This window comes from Arachis stenosperma, chromosome 6 (genome assembly GCF_014773155.1).
Source record: "Arachis stenosperma cultivar V10309 chromosome 6, arast.V10309.gnm1.PFL2, whole genome shotgun sequence".
In the NCBI taxonomy this organism is placed as follows: Eukaryota; Viridiplantae; Streptophyta; class Magnoliopsida; order Fabales; family Fabaceae; genus Arachis; species Arachis stenosperma.
The window spans coordinates 132,356,412-132,377,619 of record NC_080382.1 but is presented as its reverse complement, the minus strand read 5'-3'; the positions used below and the strand labels follow the sequence as shown (position 1 = coordinate 132,377,619).

General features: G+C 34.7%; 2 protein-coding genes across 2 annotated transcripts; one reads left to right on the top strand and one right to left on the bottom strand.

Moving 5' to 3' along the window:
• The first annotated feature begins 9,857 nt into the window (after positions 1–9,857).
• Positions 9,858–17,561, top strand: LOC130936745 (protein ANTHESIS POMOTING FACTOR 1). The gene is made up of 10 exons (XM_057866889.1): positions 9,858–10,227; positions 10,837–10,937; positions 11,241–11,350; positions 11,458–11,524; positions 12,189–12,288; positions 13,613–13,729; positions 13,806–13,943; positions 14,036–14,117; positions 16,126–16,175; positions 16,336–17,561. The coding sequence occupies exons 1-10, from the start codon at positions 10,153–10,155 to the stop codon at positions 16,528–16,530; spliced, it is 1,035 nt and encodes a 344-aa protein (XP_057722872.1). The 5' UTR covers positions 9,858–10,152; the 3' UTR covers positions 16,531–17,561.
• A 756-nt stretch (positions 17,562–18,317) lies between these two features.
• LOC130936403 (oleosin Ara h 10.0101) lies at positions 18,318–19,286 on the bottom strand. Its single transcript, XM_057866469.1, has one exon. It carries the CDS (start codon positions 19,176–19,178, stop codon positions 18,669–18,671), a length of 510 nt encoding a protein of 169 aa, XP_057722452.1. The 5' UTR covers positions 19,179–19,286; the 3' UTR covers positions 18,318–18,668.
• Positions 19,287–21,208: the final 1,922 nt, after the last annotated feature.

The window sequence follows — 21,208 nt, the reverse complement described above, 5'->3', positions numbered from 1 at the left end:
TAAAGAGTGGGCTTCAACCTGAAAATTTTCATGAGATTACAGCAGTGACGAAGCCAAAGAGGTTAACTAAGTTCAAAACTCTGACAAATCCGGAGAGTGGAAAGACCTAACCCTAGCAGAGAGGAGAATAAATGGAACAAACACACAAACAATAAGGCAGACCAAAAGCCATTCAAATTAACACCGAAATTTGACACATATACACCATTCAACACCAAAAGGAAGACATTATTAAAGATATGTTGCACTCCAAATTAATCAAACCACCAAACAAAGCGGAAACTTATCAAGACCAACGATACGTGGTCAAATCCAAGTACTATACATTTCACCAGAAGTACAGTCATGCTATAGATGATTGTGTTATTGTAAAGGATCTCCTCAAGAAACTAGCTTGCCAAGGCCTGTTAGATAAGTACATTGACAGTCAAGGACAGAGACGAAATGCAACAGACCTCGACCAATGTTTGAAGTCAAATGACAATTATAGAGACAAAGGAAAAAAGGTAAATGAAGGCCCTAATCAACCTCGTGGCATTATTAACTATATATTTGGTGGTTTCATAGGGGAGAAGATGCAGCAATTATGCTAAAAAGTGGTGATATAGATCATGATGTCAATGACTGAGTCCAAACTGACCTTGACCACCAACGTGGATATCCTAGAGATTACATTTAAATCTTCAGACTTCAAAGCGGTAGATAAAAACATGGACGACCCTGTAGTCATATTACTTTAGGTCGGTGAACTATTGGTGAAGAAAATCCTTTTGGACATAAGTAGTAGGCAGACGTGTTGTTCTATTCTACATATCAAAAAATGAAGCTAAGTGACAACGCTCTACAACCATCAACTAGGTAGGTTTCTCAGGTGAGTGTGTTCCAATACGTGGTTATATATGGCTACAACAACCCTAGGCGAATACCCTAACAGTAAAATCCTAGACATCCAATACTTAGTTGTGGACTATCAAAGCCCATACAATATCATCTTAGGAAGACCTTTTTTGAATACATTTGGTGCTATTATTTTCACTGTACACCTGTGTATTAAGTTTTGTATGTAGGATAACAAAGTTGTCACCATCCACGTGGACTAGAAGAAAGCCAGACAATGCTATAATGGGAGTCTCAAAGCAAATCCTTCAAAACAAACTGATCAGCACTACGTTCATGCGGTCTATAATTAGGAATATTTACCCGCTTTAGCATACCTAGACCCTTGGGAAGACTTGTAAAACTAACCTATGCCTATAGATACCTTAACCAAAGTGATGCTAACAGAAGAAGAAAGCAAGTACACTTACATAGGGGATGCATTACAAAGACCAGAAAAGAACAACTCGTCACACTACTATAAGAAAATATCGATCTATTTGCCTGAACCCTAGCAGACATGTCAGAGATTGATCCAAACATCATTTGTCACAAACTAGCACTTAATTTCTCAAGCCGATCTATAGTTCAGAAGAAACGATACCTCGACACAGACAAAAAGAAGGCATCCATAGAGAAAACAAAAAAAACTATTAGATATTGGATTTATAAAAGAAATTAGGTTCACAAGCTGGTTAGCAAATATAGTCATGGTTAAAAAACACAACGACAAGTGGATGATATGTGTAAACTTCATTGACCTCAGCAAGGCCTGTCCAAAGGACACATATCCTTTCCTTGTATTGATAATTAGTTGATAGCTCATCTAGTTTTCAATGTTTAATTTTTATGGATGCTTATTCTGACTATAACCAAATACTTATATATTCGGCAGACCAGGATAAGACTACATTTATTATTGACTATGGCAATTTCTGTAACAAGGTTATGCCCTTTGAGCTAAAAAATGCAGATGGTACTTATCAAAGGCTAATTATCTAAAGAAAATTTTTCAACAGCTCTAGCTATACAATATGAAGCTAAACTTGGAGAAGTGTGTCTTTGGCGTACACGGGAGAAAATTCCTCGGATTCATATTAACTAGCGAGGTATGGAGGCCAACCCAAAAAAATGTCAAGCAATACTGAAGATGAGAAGTCCTCAGTCAATCAAAGAAGTCCCATAACTCACTGGTCGGCTATCAGCATTGTCCCATTTCTTACCTTGGATTACTCACCGATCACATTATTTCTTCAAAACACTAACTGTTCCGAGGGTTACCTGAAACTGTAGGTCGATCTCGGACGAAATCTTCTGTACTGGTCGGAGCTGATGTGTCCGACTTGTTGGACTTGGTGGTGGTGTTAATCCTTCGTCACCGGAGAGTGGTGGTACCTGCAAGGGACTCCGATGCTTAAGTTAGCAAGGGTATTAAGCAGGTTTTTAGTAGAATCAGAGTATGAGTTATATCTGGGTGCTCCAGTGTATTTATAATGGCGTAGAATGACCTTTTAGGAGATAAGATAGTTATCTTATCTTATCTTTGAGTGAAGTTATCTTATCTTTAAGGGAACCGACTTTATCTCTCTAGGCTTCGGGCTGCCTTTAGATTTGGGTCGTGTTCCTCTTTTTTGGGCCTTCTTGGGCCTCTGTAGTGATTTGGCCGACCTCTTTCATAAAAAGGTCGGGTAGTCCTGATCTGAACAGGTCGGTCGATTTGTCGTTGATCCGCCCGGGTCATACAGCTCGATCCAAGGCATGAACACTAACAAAACAGAAGAAGTTCACATGGTCAAAAGCATACAAACAGGCATTCACCGAGTTAAAAGACATACTATCCTCACCTCTAATACTCCAAAAACCTGAGCATGGTAAACCTTTATATTTATATTTGTCTGTTACTGATTATGCTATTAACTCTGTTTTGGTAACATAAATAGGCAAACAACAACATCCAATATATTTCGTTAGAAAATCTCTCCAGAATGTCGAACTCATATACCCAAAATTAGAGAAGCTAGCTTTAGCTTTTGTAACAACAGCAAAGCGACTAAGATACTACTTCCAAAGTCACACTATAATAGTACGAACAAAACATCTCTTAAGGCAAATCTTCACCAAACCTAAACTAGCTGGAACATTAATCAAATGGTCTATTGAGCTCTTAGAATATGAAATCCAATATTAAGCGCGGGGAGCCATCAACTCCCAAGCTTTAGCCAACTTCATCGCATAACTTACTCTCAACAACTCAACACTTAGTACCAAGACATGGACAATATATGTTGATGTCACTTTGAACATGCAAGGTTCTGGAGTTGGTATATTGCTCGAAGATAGCCAAGGAATAGTTATAGAACAATTTTTGCAATTTATTTTCCATGCTAGCAATAACCAGGCAGAATATGAAGCACTTATAGCCGGTCTCAAAATTAGCTCAAACCCTCAAGATAACGCACCTAAATGTCAAATGCAATTCACTGGTGGTGGTACAATAGATAACAAGTAATTTTCAAGTAAGATATACACTATTAGAAAACTATTTATCTATTATTAATAACCTTAGCTCTTGCTTTTTGAAATTTGAAATCTCCCACATGCCTCGGGAGCAAAACTGCCGAGTTGACATTTTATCCAAACTAGCAACTATTAGAAGTCAAACTCACCTACCAAGCTTATCACAACTAACACTGGATGAGCTCAGTGTTACAATAATAGCTCTTTTGAGTATTACACAGGAGATAGATTGGCAAAACCCATTCATCACATATCTGCAAGTTGAAAAAAATACTAGAGGATATCAAGGATAAACGCAAATTCAAGAGACAATCCAACTTCTTCACCTTGATTAGAGTCGAGTATACAAATGAGGTTGTACAAGACCCTTATTAAAATGCTTAAGCAAGGCCGATGCTAAACTATCCATTGATGAAGTCAAAGAAAAAGTATATGGTCACATAGGGGTAGAAGCCTAGCATAAGAAATACTTAGAGTAGGATACTACTGGCCTGCAATACAAAGGGATTGCATGAACAAGGTCAAATATTGTGATCATTGCTAACGTTACACCCCCATCATTCAAAATCTGGCCGGGCAGTTACACACATCAGAGGTAAGCTGACCCTTTAGTAAGTGGGGGCTGGATATCCTAAATCCTTTCCACAAGCACCAAGTCAGGTTAAATTCTTTACAAAATGGATAGAGGCTATATCTTTAGCAAAAATCAATTCTGAAAAGATGATCTCTTTTGTTTGAAAAAACATAATATGTAGATTTGATATACCTCACTCCATTATTACTGATAATGACTGACAATTCATTGATAAGAATTTCACATGTTTTTTACAAAATTTTAAAATTACACATCAATTTTTATTTATAGAGCACCCTCAGACTAATGGGCTAGATGAGGCTGTCAATAAGATTATATTGCAGGCGTTACAAAAAAAAAAAAAAGATAATTCCAAGGGACAATGGGCCGAGCTCATTCATAAAATTTTATGGAGCTATAACACAACAGAACATTCATAAACAAAAAAAGACTCCTTTTAGACTAGTATATAATTGTGATGTCATGATACCGGTCGAAGTTTCACATCAGTCTGGTCAAATAAACATCCTCAATGGCAAAGCAAATGCTGAGTTAAGAGCTACCGAGTTGGACTCAATAGAAGAAATCCAAGACCAAGCGCTGATTCAACAACGCATAACGCAACTTGCTATAGCTCGAAAATACAATAAAAATATCAAGTCGAGGTCATTCCAAAAAGGAGACCTCGTCCTCAGAAAAACAGAGGAAGCACAAAAAAATCACAAGGTCACAGAATGCTTAGTGCCAATTGAGAAGACCCATTCTGAATATCAAAAGTTATAAGACGAGGAGCATTCAAATTACAAACATTGCAGGGCAATGATCTACCAAGTACATGGAACATTTTTTCTTTAAAAATGTATTATAGCTAAATCAGGACAAGGTATTGTACTTTTGTTCCTACTGCCTGGATTTTATCCCTAAGTCGGGTTTTGTCAGGAGAGGTTTTAACGAGGCACACCTCTGTCCTTCAACATTGAAGGATCCTCATCAATATAATGATAATTCTTAGTTCTTCAATTCTCACTACTATTTTCCATTACTTTTTAACCGACTTATAAGTCAACCAATGCAAAGCACACTGAATATAACGGCAACTAACAAATCACTTCTTATTCTTTAACATTTTTCAAAACATTCACTACTGTCTCCATTAAATCAGTCTACAGTAATATTAATCCAGCCGGTTTTTTTTTCCGCAATACATTCCAAAAAACAATCATACAAACTAAGGGAAACAACTTACCAAAAACAAAAATACGAATCATACTAAAAACATGCACATTCAAATATTTCATATACTAACATTGTCTTGCAAACATAGCAACCATATTATAATTAATCGAGCTATACCTAGTACATCAGTCTACTAAACTATAAGCAAACAATATCAAACAAACTTTTTCAAAAAAACAAAAAGCAAAGTTCATTACATAAAACAACTATCATGGAGGACCCATATTCTCATCCTCGCCCTCCTGTTCCTGATCATCATCATCCATCACCATCAGCTCTCCATTCACAACAATCTTACAAGGGTCCATAGCAACCACATCCATGTTAGGAGCAAGGAACTTCACCTACTCTATAGCTCTCTCAAACTCGCTAGCAAACATCTCCAAGCCATGGCATCTTTGTTACATTTCAGGTTCTTTTTTTCAAGGTTTAACACCACCACTCTAGTCGCTAAACTCGTCCTCTCTTTATCAAGCTTCTTCTCTTTATCCTCAGCCAGTTTTAACTTCTCTTCCAACGATTTCACCTCATTTTTTTCAAGCTAACTTGCTCCAATGCATCCTGATGCTTATTACCTTTCTTTATATTCTCTTGCATTACCTGTTCCATACTTGCCTTGTCAAAAAGAATCCCTTGCATGCTTCATCTCATGAGTTTGGCCAGTAAGCATTAACCGAGATCCCATCACCTACATAGTTACCAGAACAATCTATTAAAAATAGAACAAAACGACAATTACCAATTAATTCAATACTCCTACTTACTTACAAATATTGTGCCACCCCAACATCACCAACATTGTGAACTAATTTCACATTAGAAGGATTCTGACCATATTCATCGGCCATAAGTAGAATTGGAAAATGCTCACTCCACATGGAAGTGATATTCTCATTCTCCCTATAGCCATGAAGTTTCACCTAGTTCTTTGTAAAATTTTCAACCTCATCCAAATCCAAATCTTTATCATCAAACTTGGTTTTTGTTAAGTTGATCACCTCCTCCTTATTAGCAGTAACCTCAATCTTCCTCTTCTTATAGTTCACCTTCTTTCGAGGTGTAGGTTGGTCGACCTCAACACCTCCTTCCAACTTAACATTATTTACAGACCTTTCCTTTTCTATATTCTTGGCCTTAAAAAAGGCACGAAGGCTACTAGTAGTAATCTTGGAGGCTTTCTCACCTACACATAAACACAAATAACATAAGTATATGCAAACAACCAAAACCAATATCTTCGAACAATGATCTACATTACACAAATTCCTAAATATTCAGTAATCAAATCTCTATCAGTTTACCACTCAAGTAATTCAGATATAGATAATAACCTAGTGATCATGATATTATTCACCAAGAATTCCACAAACATGTTGTTCCTATATTACATCCTCTCCATACCAAGAATTTGCCTACGGAAAGGGTGCCAATACAAGAAAAATTTCTCAACCAAATTTTTATCTATAGAGAAGGAAAACTCATCCTCACATGACCTTACTTTAACATACATCACCTTAAAACTCTTAAAAGATGACCTATACAAACTGAATATAGTTCGATTAGGGACACCGGCTAAGTTTAACCAAAGCCCCTTTTTCACACCTTTAGTTTGGAACAACACAAAAAATACATCTAACGAAGTCTCAATTTTCAGATACTCCATCAAAATCTCAAAACTTCTCACAAATGTCCAAGAGTTGGATGCAATTGAGATGTTGCATACCTCATTTGTGTCAACACACCATGTTCAAACTGCGTAAACAAAAATCTAACACCTAACTCAACCAACACATAACTATAAATAAAGAAACACTCACACCCATCACTCCTGTGGAACACACGATCAGACATATAACAAGGCAAAAACTCAAGTTTTACAACTTCACCCTCCCTAACCCAACAAGAACAACCTAACTGAGCCACACTAGTTTTATAATAAAAAATAGAAATTCACTCTTTCACCAATTCAGCAACCTATGAAAACGAATCATTTCGTTCCTAAATGAACTCCTCTTCAACAATAATTTTGTCATTTTCCTCTTTCGTATTTCTCTTCTTTTTTACTTTCTTTTTCGCCTTCACCATTTTTTCAAATTATATCAAACCTAAACTCACACACAAAATCTTTACACTAAAAAAGAAAATCACTAACCTTTCTTACTCATCTTCAAATTTAGTTCCAAAAAATGAAACACTTATTTTTGACACAAACCTTTACGACTAAACCACGTCTTCATCAACCTTTAACATACATGTGTAAATACACGATCAGGATCCCAGACTCTTTAGTTGCAAAATAATCTAAACCATTCAAAACAAAATAAAAATAAAATAGTAATTCTACTCTTATAACAAAAAGTAACCAATTACCGTGTCCTTGGTAACTGTAAAAGGTGCCATAATGAGAATTTATTACAAATTTCTAATAAAAAATTAAAAATATAATTTTATTACAAATCTTCTGTAATATCTTCTCACCCTTATTTCAATTAAAACAGATCGAGCTTGGGGGATTATACTTTCTATTATAAATATGTCTATTTAAAGCTCGAGCTTTGCGAAAAAAGCTCAACCTGTTTCTATAAAGCAGTCCACAGGTCAAGTTTGGGGGCTGTGATCCGTTCTATATATATAACTCGCCCGCAAAACCTATATATCAGCATGATAACAGAAAACAAAGGAGAAATCCAAAATCACATGCATAATTCAGTTACTAAAGATAATGCGTCTTCAGAAGAAATCTCCATAGAATCACTTAGAAAATAGGTCAACCAAGTATCGGTACGATAACACGTTCGAACTCGAAAAGTCTATAAAGAAAAAAAAATTTAAGCTAAAGAAGGTATGCTATTCATTCTGAATTATAATATACTTATCTCACTCTCTTTCTGACTTGAATGTTAGAATGCTTTTATAGGTGCTCACCGCTGCTATTCTTAGAAAGTCGACGTATACCTCATTTAGCATAGACAGAAGTAAATTCAATTTTAGATCGTATGAACTATACTTCTTTTGAGACTTACTACGCAAGAGCACAAAGGTTATCGAATATCTATTAACCCACCAAGCCATCGATCTTAAGTAGTACAAAGTGAAAATCTCAAGTCACCTTTTTTATGCTATGGGATTTTTGAAAAGGGAAGAAATTATGTGAAAAGGGAAAGTGATTATAAGATTAGTGCTTAGTGGATTAATACCTTAATAAAAGTGGCGAACATTCATATGCTATTGTATTCATGTGAAATTAATAATTAAAAATTGTTAAATAATAATTTAGTCAAACTTATTAAATTAATTAACGATTTTTAATATCAACTTCACATGAAAACTATTGCATATAAGTTTCTATCTAAAGAAATACTTTCAACGAAAAATTAATAAATTTTCTTAGATTCAATAATGATTATATATATATATATATATATATATATATATATATATATATATATATATATATATATATTACGTAAATTAAAAATTAAGGTATTTTTTATTTAAAAAAGTGTATTGGTTAGGCCAATAATAATTAATAACAATGAGGAGCAATAAAATTTGATACATTAAAACAAAAAGTTATAGAAAAATAATTTTTAAGTAGTTAATATTAATTAATTTTTTAATTATAAAATTATTTTATTTAAACTTTATTTTTAGAAAATCTAGGATTTACGTTTAGTATTTAAGATATAAAATAAAAAATTTATAATTTAGCATCTAAATTTTAAAATAAAAATATTAATTGATATTAGATTTGACATCATTTAGTTCTGGACATTACAATATCACACATTTACTTAAAATACACTCATTACAATATTTAAAAGTTTTCATCCATTATTTTACCTTATCAAATTTTAATCCCAAGTACACCTATATTAAAAAATGTTATGATTGGCCACTTCAATTAAAGTTTCAGCAGTCTGAGCCTTTACGCTATGTTTGTTTTAAGAAAAAATAAAAAAAGAGAAAAAAGATGAAAAAAATGAATGAAAAAATAAAAAAAATGTTCGTGTGGATCCCACAATATTTTTTCTCTCCATTATAAGTAAAAGAAAAGAAACAAGTATTACCTTTTGCGTATTTACCATGTTACTCATAATTATATTATTATTAATAATTATCAATTTAAATTTAGTTTTAATATATTATTATAATAAAAATTTACTTTTAAATAATTTAAATTAAATATATAAAATTATAATATTTTTTAATATTTATAAAGTATAATAAAATATAAATAAATAAATAAAAATATTTATATTTTATTTTATTATAAAGATATTAATATAATTTTATATAATGTATTATGATTTTTTTATATTATTTTTTTTATCCAAATAATTTTTTTATTTTTTTTATTTAAATAACATACAGATAACTCTATTTTTTTATTATTTTATTTTTTCTTTTCAATTTTTTAAATTTTTTTTCTATATTTAAACAAAGTCTTATTCTTCATAGTCTTTCAAGAGATATTTCGGTTTTTGGTCATAGCTTACAGGAGGTTTGAATATTTTTGGTATTTCAGGAGATTTGATTGGAGCCCAGCTCCCTTTGTGCTATTTTTGGGCCTTAGACCTCTTTGATCATAAAAAGAGTAACTCGTATTTATGTTTACATTTTTATTTTGTGGATACAATAATTTATTCACCAATTACATATTCTCAAGAGCTCATATTCATATAGGATTAGTCCTTGATTCATTATCAACGATAAATTCTTAAGAACTTGTACCCACAATGAATTAATCTTTAATTTGTTGGGTTGGGAGATAGGGCGTGCGACCAAAAAAGAAATTATAAATCAGAAAGGGATTGCAGTGAGAATCTGGCTGGAGCTGGGTTCTTCAGTCTTGACACTACTATTGTCACTGCCGTTTCTACACAGAAAAAATTTCCCGGTCATCCTGAAAAAGGTTTACTTCGCTATACTGTCACCGGTCGGCGAGGATGACGGCGCCGCTGACAGAGCTAGATGACGATACGGTGCGCAGCATGTCCATAGCGGCGGTTTTCTCCGACTTCGTAAGCATTTACTCTCCCAGTTCCTTCCCTTCAAATTTAGCTTTTAAAACATTACCCTAGGATTGTTAGGAACTTAGGATTGTTCTCTCAGCGATGCATAGCAGTGTTCTTCTTGTTCTTGCTGTAAAAGAAGTTTTTAGGGCCAATTCAACGATTTCTTCAAATAACATTGGTTCTTGACCTGAGTGCCATGAACGTTTTTATCTTAGGGTGTCTTTTGTTCTTTTTTGTTTTAAACAAAAAATCAGCTTTTCTTTTTTTAACAGAAAAAGTCCGTTGAGTAGCTTGATTAAAATCAGTTTAGCTTTTTACAACTAAATAAAAAATCAAATTGTAAAAGCGCTTTTTAAATAATTAGAAACAAATGCACCGTAAGCCTTCTTTCCCTTTTAAACATACATTACCTTGCTTTCTTCCTTGATAAGTATGAAAACTCTGGAAGTTTGAGAAATGGAATCTTTTTCACAATTTTCTTTTTAATCACAATTTCTTCTAGAGCCGTGGAAGAAGTTATCAGTTTCTGATGATATCTTTGGTTCTTGGTATGGGGTTAAAGGCCTCATTCTTAAGCTGTGTTTATGTTTAGTGTAATTGCCATGAAATTTTCAGGGTGGGAAAATAAATTCTCTTGATTTCCATCGCAAAGATGATTTACTTGTCACAGCAAGCGAGGATGACTCAGTGCGACTATATGACATTGCCAATGCTAAGTGAGTCTACTGCTACAACATGGAAGTTAATCTCAGTAGGATAGAATTAAGTAGTTTTTCCAATACACTATCAATGTGTAAAAACTTATGTTTTCTATTAAAACCTACTATTTGTAGTATCCTTAACTAGTGTCCTTAGGGCATTTGTTAGCAAGACTCTTGTTAATGAAGGGTTCTTTTTCTTCTATTTTACTTAAATAATTTCTCAATTAATGTCTTTAATTTTGTATCATTTGCTGCTTCATTAATGGATAATTGTTCTACGCATTTAGGCATGTATAAAACATTTGCTATGAATTACAGGTTGTTGAAGACCACTTATCATAAGAAACATGGTGCTGATCGCATTTGTTTTACTCATCATCCAAACTCTGTTATATGTTCTTCCAAGTACAATTTGGAGAGTACTGGAGGTGAGCTTCTCCATACAATGATATTGATTTTTTGCTATTTATAATGAAAATGAATTATGAAAATGACTACAACTAATGACTAATGACACCCACCCTTCCTTGTCCAGAATCATTGCGGTATTTATCAATGTATGACAACCGATGCTTACGGTACTTCAAAGGGCATAAACAGAGGTGTGAAGCTTTATCTTCTGAATTAAAATTAGAACAAGGCTAAAATTAAAACTATTGATGGGTTACCTGTCCATAGGTCAAACAAGGCAATCCCAAAATTTGCATCACATTTGTTCTATAATACTTCTTTTGCTTTTGATGTGTGGTACGCTTGGTTTGGTATTTTTGATGAATTTTGGGTGTGTTCTATCTCTTGGAGAGTTTCTTTAGCATTCACTTCCTTCATTTTGGGAGTAATAAAGAGGCTAAACTTCTATAGCAATTATTACAATCCATGCTGCAATATGATATATTTGGCTGGGCAAATCTCTAATATCGTTAAAGGGGAACTTTGTGACAAATCATTTGATTTGGTATAAGACTAGCACACTTGCATCAAGCTCACAGTGTTTCTTGGGGTGTATGTAAATGATTTGTTGAGGGATTGGAATATTGAGTTTTTCTGTTTTGTTTATTCTGTCTGTTTCTGTATTAGTAGGATTTCTCATCCTCCCCATTTTCTGTAAATTCTACATTTTAGTATTAATAATTTTTTCCCCTTAAAATAGTAATGTTATGTGTGCTCTCTGTCTCTTCCTATCTTTTTCTTTTCTATTTTTAATACTAGTTTCTTTGTTATACATGAGTGTTTGCTGATCCTTTTCTGCTGTGACTTGTTTTATAGAGTTGTTTCTCTCTGCATGTCTCCAATCAATGATAGCTTCATGTCTGGTTCTCTGGACCACAGTGTTAGAATATGGGATCTCCGTGTAAATGCCTGCCAGGTTGGTAGTGTTTATTTTGTTGTTGGGGATCAGGGATGAGTGTGATATAACATAATTGTCTTTCAAAGTTCTATTGAAGCAATTGCTCAATTCCTAGTTATATTGGTGCAGAGGGTATACAGTGTGTTCTAGTATGAGAATACTAGTTACTCTTCACAAATTAAGTTTATTTTTGTACATATTCTTCTTTTCAGAGTGGGTAAATATTGTTTTGGTCCTAAGGTTTAGACTGAAAATCAAAATGGTCCCCAACCTTTTATATTGTCAAAAACATCCCTAATGTTACACAGAAATTTTTTAAAAATGGTCCTTCTGTTAAGCGTAGTTAATTTTTGGATGGATATATCCTTAGTTGTAGTTAGCTGTGAGAGAAAAAAAGGGTGGTGGGGGACGGAAAAGTAAACAAAGAAAGGAGAGAACGAGAGATAGAGAATGAAGAGAGATAGAGGACCGCCTGGAGAAGGGAAGAGGAAGAGAGGGGATCACTGAGAAGAAAGACAGAGGGCAACAGTGAGAGAGGAGAGGTAAAATGGGAAGAGAGATAGAGATTGCTGTAACTTGTGAGAGGAAGAAGAAGAAGGCGACAGTGGAGAGAGGAACCACCTTGTCTCCTGTTCTCCACCTCCACACTGCTGCTGCTTGGTTTTTTGTCCTGCTTTTGTTCGGCTAGCCACCTCCACCGCGCCCCCATTACTGCCTCGTCTCCGCTATGTGTTGCTGTTGTCGTTTTGTTCTGTTCCTCCATGCTCTATTTTGCTGGCTCTGCTCGTCCCCTGTGCTGCCACGGCTGCCTTGACTTTCTGCTGCTCCATATTGACATTGTCTTTTGCCCGTGTCTGGCGCCGTTGACGATGGTGGTTGCTGTTGATTTTGTTGTTGCTACTGTTGACGTGGACTTACCTTGCTCCGGCCTCTGTTGCTCCCACTGGTCTGCTGAGTTGTGGCTGCTACTGATTGGCTGTGCTGTCAAGCCGCTGTTCTCTCTCTCTTTCCCTCTTCTTTCTTTTGTTTATTTATTTTTTCTCACAGTTAACTGCCAAAGGACAAATCCATCCTAAAATTAATGTCACTTAATGGTAGGACCAATTTAATAAATTTTATGTATTGTCGGAGACATTTTTGACGATGAAAATAGGTTGGAGACTATTTTGATTTTTAACCCAAAGACTAAAACAGTATTTTATTCTTTCAGAATATACTTAATATTATATCAATTAGTAACAGATTAGCTTTGAACTTACACATTTCATCAAGGGTTAATAAAAAAATGAAAAACAATGGAAAGAGTGACAAAATGATTTATTCTCACTGTTATAGTTCTCAGGGAATCTTACGTCTACGTGGTAGGCCTGCTGTTGCCTATGACCAACAGGGCCTGGTCTTTTCTGTAGCAATGGAAGGGGGAGCTATCAAATTGTTTGATTCACGTTCATATGATAAGGTGAATCTTTCTCTAGACTTAGATTTGCTTTCCGTGAATTAATTTCACAAGTTTGACATTTCCATTGGTATTGTAGGGTCCCTTCGACACCTTTTTGGTTGGCGGTGATACAGCTGAGGTTTGTGATATCAAATTCAGCAATGATGGCAAATCAATGCTTCTGACTACCACTAATAACAATATCTACGTTCTTGATGCATATGGAGGAGAAAAGGTTTCTTTCTCTGATAATGAAGTCTTCTGAATTATTTATTCAATGCCTTTGTTCGAAATATGCCGAAGCTGATTGCTTTTTAACTTGTACAGCGCTGTGGGTTTAGTTTGGAACCATCTCCTGGTACCACAATCGAGGCTACATTTACCCCAGATGGGAAGTATGCTGTGGCAGGTACACCATTTGCATAAAATTTGGCTTTTTACCTTTTATTCTTACCGTATGTCATTTCCTAGCTTATATTTTTAGCTTCTGATATGCACAAAACCCATTGGAACCTTATTATTGTGGTGAACTACTGATATGCTTTGGGCTTTTACTAGTAGTACCAGAATGCAACTCAATTATAAATATTAATGAAGTATTAGTGCTGAGTAATTGTCTTCTTTGTTAGAAATAAAGAAAATATCTCCTTTCATCTCTTTTACTTCTTAAAATACCATATCATATCTCACATAGTAACATAGAATATTAACAAATATCCCACATGATCTCTTGGTGTTGGTTCTTTATTCCATTTCACAATTTCTTTCCATCATCTTGACCTGGTATTGGAATAAACCGTCCTCTATGACATGTACCATGACTAATCCTGCTGCAAGTTCCCAAAATTTCAAACTGTATTGTTCAATATACTCAATTCAAGATATCGGAACCTATCTTCTTCAACCAGCCGCCGCACTTTCCCTCTAATGTATCTTTTTGTTGCTGGTCAGTGATATTTTGTTATAATAATTTTCACTAAATTAAGTCAGTGATTGAGTCAGAATCAGAGATGAGGAACATTTCATGCAATTCTGGTTATTTGTTCAACCAAAGTGCCAAAGGATAAAAGTATGTGTCTTTTTAATTAAATTAAATTAAATTAAATTTTTTTTAAAAACTGTATGGTCTAGTGAAATGGGTAGAACATATAACTAAGAAGTAAAGGAATGGTCGGGATTAACTACGTAATTAGTAGCTAAATGGTTATGGCATTTTCCTCTAGAACCTTAGTCTATGGCAAGTGATGCCTTTGCGTCCTATCAAAAATAATGTTTACAACTTTGCATGCATTCCACCATTGAAATTATAAGCCTTCTTGATCGTTTCATCAATAGTCTTTCTTGATCTCCTTCCACTTCTTTGGCTCTACCTATTGGGCTATCCACCATTCGATTTACTTCTCTGCCTATTTCTGCATTGTTTTTGATGATGGACATGAGGTATTTCTTTGTGTAACTAATGGGATGGTATAATATCCTACTCTCACCTGTATAACTAAGAATTTGGATGTCATTGACTAAATTTACATTGCATGCTTGTAAAACTTGTCTTTAAACTTCTGATATATTTTCTCTGTTGAGTCCCCAACTAGGATTAATGTCATTTGGAAAAATGTAGAGAAGACTTGCATTATTGCATTAGTTCGTGAATATATTCAGTAACCATTCTAGATCATGTTCAAAAGATAGAGGCTCAAGTGGATCCTTGATATAATCCTATAGGGAAGGCTTCAATAGCCTCATGTTTCGTTCTAACAATTGTTATAACCCCGTAAAAGACATATCTTGGATTGCCAGAATATAGGCAATAGGAACTCCTTTAATCTTCAAAGCCTTCCACAGTATCCTTATTTGGGTCCCTACGTTATACTTATTAACAATCCCAAAACCATATGCAAGTGTTTTTTATGAAGTCATGTTATTGTTATCCATCATGCTTGTCTGTTTCAAAAGTTATGCTTATAGTAAAACCAAATCTGTAGTATAGTATTGAGTATTGATTGTTCTTTGAATGAAATTATAGGAGTTGATGATCTGTATAAGTTGGGGTTTAATCCTAAGTTGACATGGATTTAATGTGATAGTTTGATTGTATTTTAATATCACGATCTACTGTAAGGAACCAGTTGGTAACTTTTATTCTTTCAAATTTCGGGTGTCCTGTATGCAGTACAGCAACAGTAATCAAATTTCGTTTTTCTTTAGGTCTTTTTTTGCTTTTTTCATTTTATTTTAGATTACAACATCTAATAAGACCACCTGTGAAGGTAGGCATTGATGATTCATTCTTGTAGTGGTGTTTTTGTGTTTTAACTCTTCTGCTTGACTGCTTGAATCTTTCATCGTTTTCTTCATTCATATTAATATATAATCACTAATGATGGACATAAAATATGCTGAATTTTACAAATCTTAAGGATCCGGAGGTGGAACCATGCATGCTTGGAATATTGAGACCAGAAATGAGGTAATCATCCCTTTTGGGTTCGCACTACTCTTCAATTTTTAATAGTAATGTGATTCTATAGTTGAATAGGTCATAACTAAATAATAAGATCCATGGTTGGTTGGAATAACAATTTTTCCTTCTGGTATATGACTAGACTAGCCTGTGGTTCTTTATGCAGGTTGCATGTTGGAGCAGCCACATTGGCGTACCTTCGTGCTTGAAATGGGCCCCTCGCAGGGCTATGTTTGCTGCAGCCTCTTCTGTTCTTACCTTTTGGATACCTAATAATAATGGTAATGGTTCAAATCCGAGAGCTGAGTATGGTGGAACTGACGCTGAACCTGGACCTCAGTCCCAACCATTAGTTCATTGACAACTGAGTTTTCTCTAAAAGCTACAGTTTCGATGCACGAAGAAATCAGTCAAAGCATTTTCTTGGCCAACTTCGCAGATTTGTTCGGTAACAGAATTATGGGAATGTTTTCAATTGTAAATTCCTTAGTAGAATGTTCTTTTTAGGGAAAAAGCACACTTGATACTCCTGAGGTTATTTTGTAATTTTGTTTCAATATCACTCCAACCAAATGTTTTCAAATGAATTCAGCTTAATCATTCTGTTAAAAATTGACAGATGATGGTTAGTTTGTCTTTTTCCCACAAATTTTCATTGTTACCCCATGTCAACCTCTATCCCTTCACCACCTTACTTCTACACCACAACCATCTCTCTTGCTGCCAACACTACCGCCACCCCAACTCCGCACACAACCCTTCAATCTCCCACCAATCATAAACAACCTGACAAAACCTCCACCCACACCACCGCTCAACCTCAATCACCAACATTGTCTGCACCTCCACGGCTCTACTATCACAGTAGCACCACCACTACCTTCAACGCAACTATAATAGAACCCTATTGGTTTGTGAAGTCGGAACATCATTACGGGTTGAACCCTATTTGTAGCAAAGACGATGATGTTAGTGTTCTTTCTTTGATTTTCTTTGAAGAGTTTCTTGAATTTTGGGTTGATTTTGTTTGGAAAGTTTGCTTATTTGATGGTGGTGGAGGCTTGTGGTGATGGGGGTGGTTGTTTGTGGTGTTGGTGGTGGAGGAGGAGAGATTGAAGGAAGGGAAGAAGAGAAATGTATTGGATGATGAAGAGGTGGGAATGTCGCAACAATGCCAAATTTAGAGAAAAATAATTTGACTTTTGAAATATAATGAGTAAGAATAATGGAGAAGAGAGGGTAATTTGCTGCATTTGAATAAACATCGACTATACGTTCATCAGTAGTCATTTTGTTGTGAGAATTTTGTTATATCATTTGTAATTGGTAGAACAAACTCAGGTATAGTCAACTTCCCGTGAAGTTGATAACTAAGAGGTGTTAGATTAGTTGATAACTAAGAGGTGTTAGATCAAAATTTAGTTAAATTATTCAAATCCTTTTATGGCTCTTAACTATCAACTTCACTTGAAGAGTCATCAACTTCATCGATTCTCAACTATCAACTTCAAGTTGATAATTTCTCGTATTTATAGGTAATTTTATCGTTATTGCTACTATTTTTGCAGGTATTGGATGGAAATTTTCATTCTGTCCCATTTACCCAGGCTTGGTGTGCAAATAAATTCTAAATCTTAATTAAAATTTAGTTTTGTCATTTTAATAAAAAAGCCCATTGCTCACCTCAGGGGAGGAGTTAGTTTTGCAGTATGAACTTATTGATCATTGGGCGTTTTATTTAACCAAGTAGTGCTATGATAAAATCTTAACTGTCCGGAAAAGTTAAAAAGTGCTATGATAAAATCTTAACTATCATGGAAAAAATGTGCTTTGATAAAATTATGTTAGATGTATATAAAAAATATAATAAAATAATTAAACACCACCACGTATGTTAAGTGGACGTTGCATTTTTGTTGATCAAATCGACTACTGTTTATCTATTATGATAGAATTATCAAATAATACTCGCTCCAAATTAAGAAAGAATGAGTGAAATTTTGGAGTTCCTCTTATTTATTTGTTTATATTATGAGCCTATGTATGCTATGTATGTGTTGTGAGTATGATCCTTATCAAATATCATAAAGAAGACGGAAAATGCACCAGTGTTAAATTACCATTTTATAACGATTTTCCGGTATTGAAAGTATGAAACATGAACACTTCTTCATTATTGCACTTGACAGAAAACACTCGCATTGAAATTAAACAATTGAAGTGAACCAAACCTACATGCATACTGACACACAAACAAAGCTGGTAGCAGCACCTCTTTACGACAAACAAACCACTTCTCTGACCAAAAAAAGAAAAATCACTTCTCTCATTAAAAAAGCAAATCAACAAGAACATAAACAAACCAAACCGCTACCTACAAGATCATAGAAAGACACAAAATGCTCACAACTTCAACTACAAGGAGTACATCATTTATTTGCGTATCACCATCAAAACCCATTAGACCCCTTTCATCCTTAAGCTTAAACCACTATGCTATCAAGTTCTCTTTGAATCCTGAGCCTTGGTCTGTATCTCTTGCCCAACTTCCTTGGTCTTCTGTCCTACATCCTTCGTCTTCTGTCCAACGTAACCGGCCACGTCAGCCATGCGGTGCTTTGCCATTTCCAGCTGCTCCGGCACCGATCCGTGGGTCTGCCGGATGTAATTCATGACCCATGAGAACGAAGACAGCCCCGTCAGCCCACATGCACCTGACGTCAAGAACCCCGCCACCGAGAGCCCGACGACAATGGTGGCCGGAACTATGACAGGGCTGAAGAGGATGAAAAGCGGGGTGGTCACCGCCAGCCCAAGCAGGGTTGCGGCAAGGGCAAGCCCCGCGAACAATAGCAACGTGCCGCCGATAGGGAGTCCAGTGATGACGGCGATAACCTTAGATGTTGACGGGCCTCTGTCGGGATAGCGGTTAGTTCCGGCAGCGGTGTCGCCGAAACGGCCAGCTGTGGTGTGGACTTGGACAGTGTGTGGTTGGGTACGGTCAGTCATGGCTGATGGTTGCAGGAAGCTCCCTTTTCTTCCTTATGTTTATTTTACTCTGAATGAAGCAGGTTTGAGGGAGAAGAGGTAAAGAGAAGGAAAGATATTTAATTTGGTTTGTGTATGCATGTGACGTGGAGTGTGTGAGAGTATGTGTTTCTTATAGAAAAGTTGGGTTGCAAGGTGGGTGACACGTAGGTGCGAGTTGTTGAGTAAGGGCTTTGCATGGTTAACAGGTTTCAGGGTGAAGTGGCCTCAGTCAATTGCAAAAGAGTACAAAACTACAAACTTACAAAGTAGTGATTCATTCACATGAATGCATGGCTACATACTTGAGATCAGGCTTCGTTTTGGTGTATGTGGCATTTTCTCGAGGTTTACGCCAATACAACTAATATAAGTATAGTTGTTCTCTCCTTCTGTAAATAATTTAATTAAGAAAAATGTTATCTGTACAACAAAAATCAGCTTTTGGCCAGTCATTAATATTATTTAATTATTTTTTAATTAAAATATATTTCTACATTTTAGATATATATTGATAATAAAATTAATTTAAATTTTAAATATTAAAATTTTTCTAACTTTCTACGCACTTTAAAATTAATTAATGGTTTCTTTTTTTTACGTTCCTATTATCACCAACAACCAAATATCCAAAGAGCAATGTTAGAGAATCAAAAAGGTATTAGCAAAAAATCAGCCAAAATATCTCTGGGTGAATTTAAAATTTCTACGAGTTAATATATATGAATGTTTCGTCTGTTAAGTATCAGAATGTTTCTTTTTCATACTAAATGGATGTTCTTTTATATATTTTTCGAATTTTTTTGTATTGCAAATATGAATGCTTCTATTTCTTTAAGAATTTTATTTTTTTTAAATTTTATAGATATTTAATTATTTTTTCTAAAATATAACTAGATATTTCTTTTGTTAAGAATTATGATGTTTTTTTTTCATATTAAATGAATAGTTTTTTTATATTTCACACAAATTGCCATTAATTATTTTTTTAAGGCTTTGACATTTCGGATCTGCAGCGAGGAAGTTCAAGAGAAAATTCCGGCGGTGCTGATAGAATGTTGAACCAACTACTGACAGACAGAGATGGATGAAATATCTGTTAAAAAAATAATGTTCATCATTGGAGCAACAAACAGACCTAACATTATAGACCATACATTGCTTCGACCAGGACGTCTTGACCAATTGATATACATTCCTTTACCGGATGAAGACATCACGTCTCCAGATCTTCAAAGCGTGCCTGAGAAAGTCACCAATGTCGAAGGACGTCGATCTTTCGGCTGTTGCTCGTTAAACACATGGATTTAGTGGTGCAGACACTGAGATATCATCACGAGCTCCCGATCTGGTAAAGACAGTGACTGGAAGCGGAAGCAATCGGAGGAGTGAGTCGCGGTAGGAAGGCGAAGAGAGCCTGACGGTGAGAGAGATAGGTCTGTATGTGTGACTGTTGGAGGTGGTTAAAGGTTTTTATAGGTTTTAATTAGGTTTACTTAATCAATTTTAAATTTTTTAAATTTTAAATTTAAAAAATTTAAAATTAATTATTAATATAAATTAATGTGGTTTTGTTTAGTTTTTAGCTGGTAACCTTTTGGTTACATATACTTTTCCATATCGAAAACTAACATTCATCACGCCACCCTTAGCTAATCCAATTAGCCTAAACCTCGTAGTCCACTTCCTAAAACTCTTGTAATACATTGATTTTTACAAACTAAATCATAAAATTTGTAACAACTTTTCGTGTACTAATTTTTAAAAAATTGGTGAAGTTTTCAAATTCAATTAAACTCACTTCAATTATTTTTTTATTTAAAATATTCAAAACACATGTCAAAAATACATCTAAAATTAAATAAATAACATAAACACATTTAAAATCATGTATTAACACATCTAAATTATTGTCATTATAATTCTAAATTACATATTGAATACAGAAAAAATTAAACTCAAATACACATCCAAAATTATAAAAATGTGCTCTAGATATTTTACTAACACAT

What these genes read in the sequence shown, in the direction of transcription:
- LOC130936403 (XM_057866469.1), bottom strand. Translation starts at nt 19,178, where the DNA reads ATGACTGACCGTACCCAACCACACACTGTCCAAGTCCACACCACAGCT.
- LOC130936745 (XM_057866889.1), top strand. Translation starts at nt 10,153, where the DNA reads ATGACGGCGCCGCTGACAGAGCTAGATGACGATACGGTGCGCAGCATG. An exon ending in TATGACATTGCCAATGCTAA is followed by an intron (nt 10,938 to 11,240) that starts GTGAGTCTACTG and finishes TATGAATTACAG; the next exon opens with GTTGTTGAAGACCACTTATC. An exon ending in CAATTTGGAGAGTACTGGAG is followed by an intron (nt 11,351 to 11,457) that starts GTGAGCTTCTCC and finishes TTCCTTGTCCAG; the next exon opens with AATCATTGCGGTATTTATCA.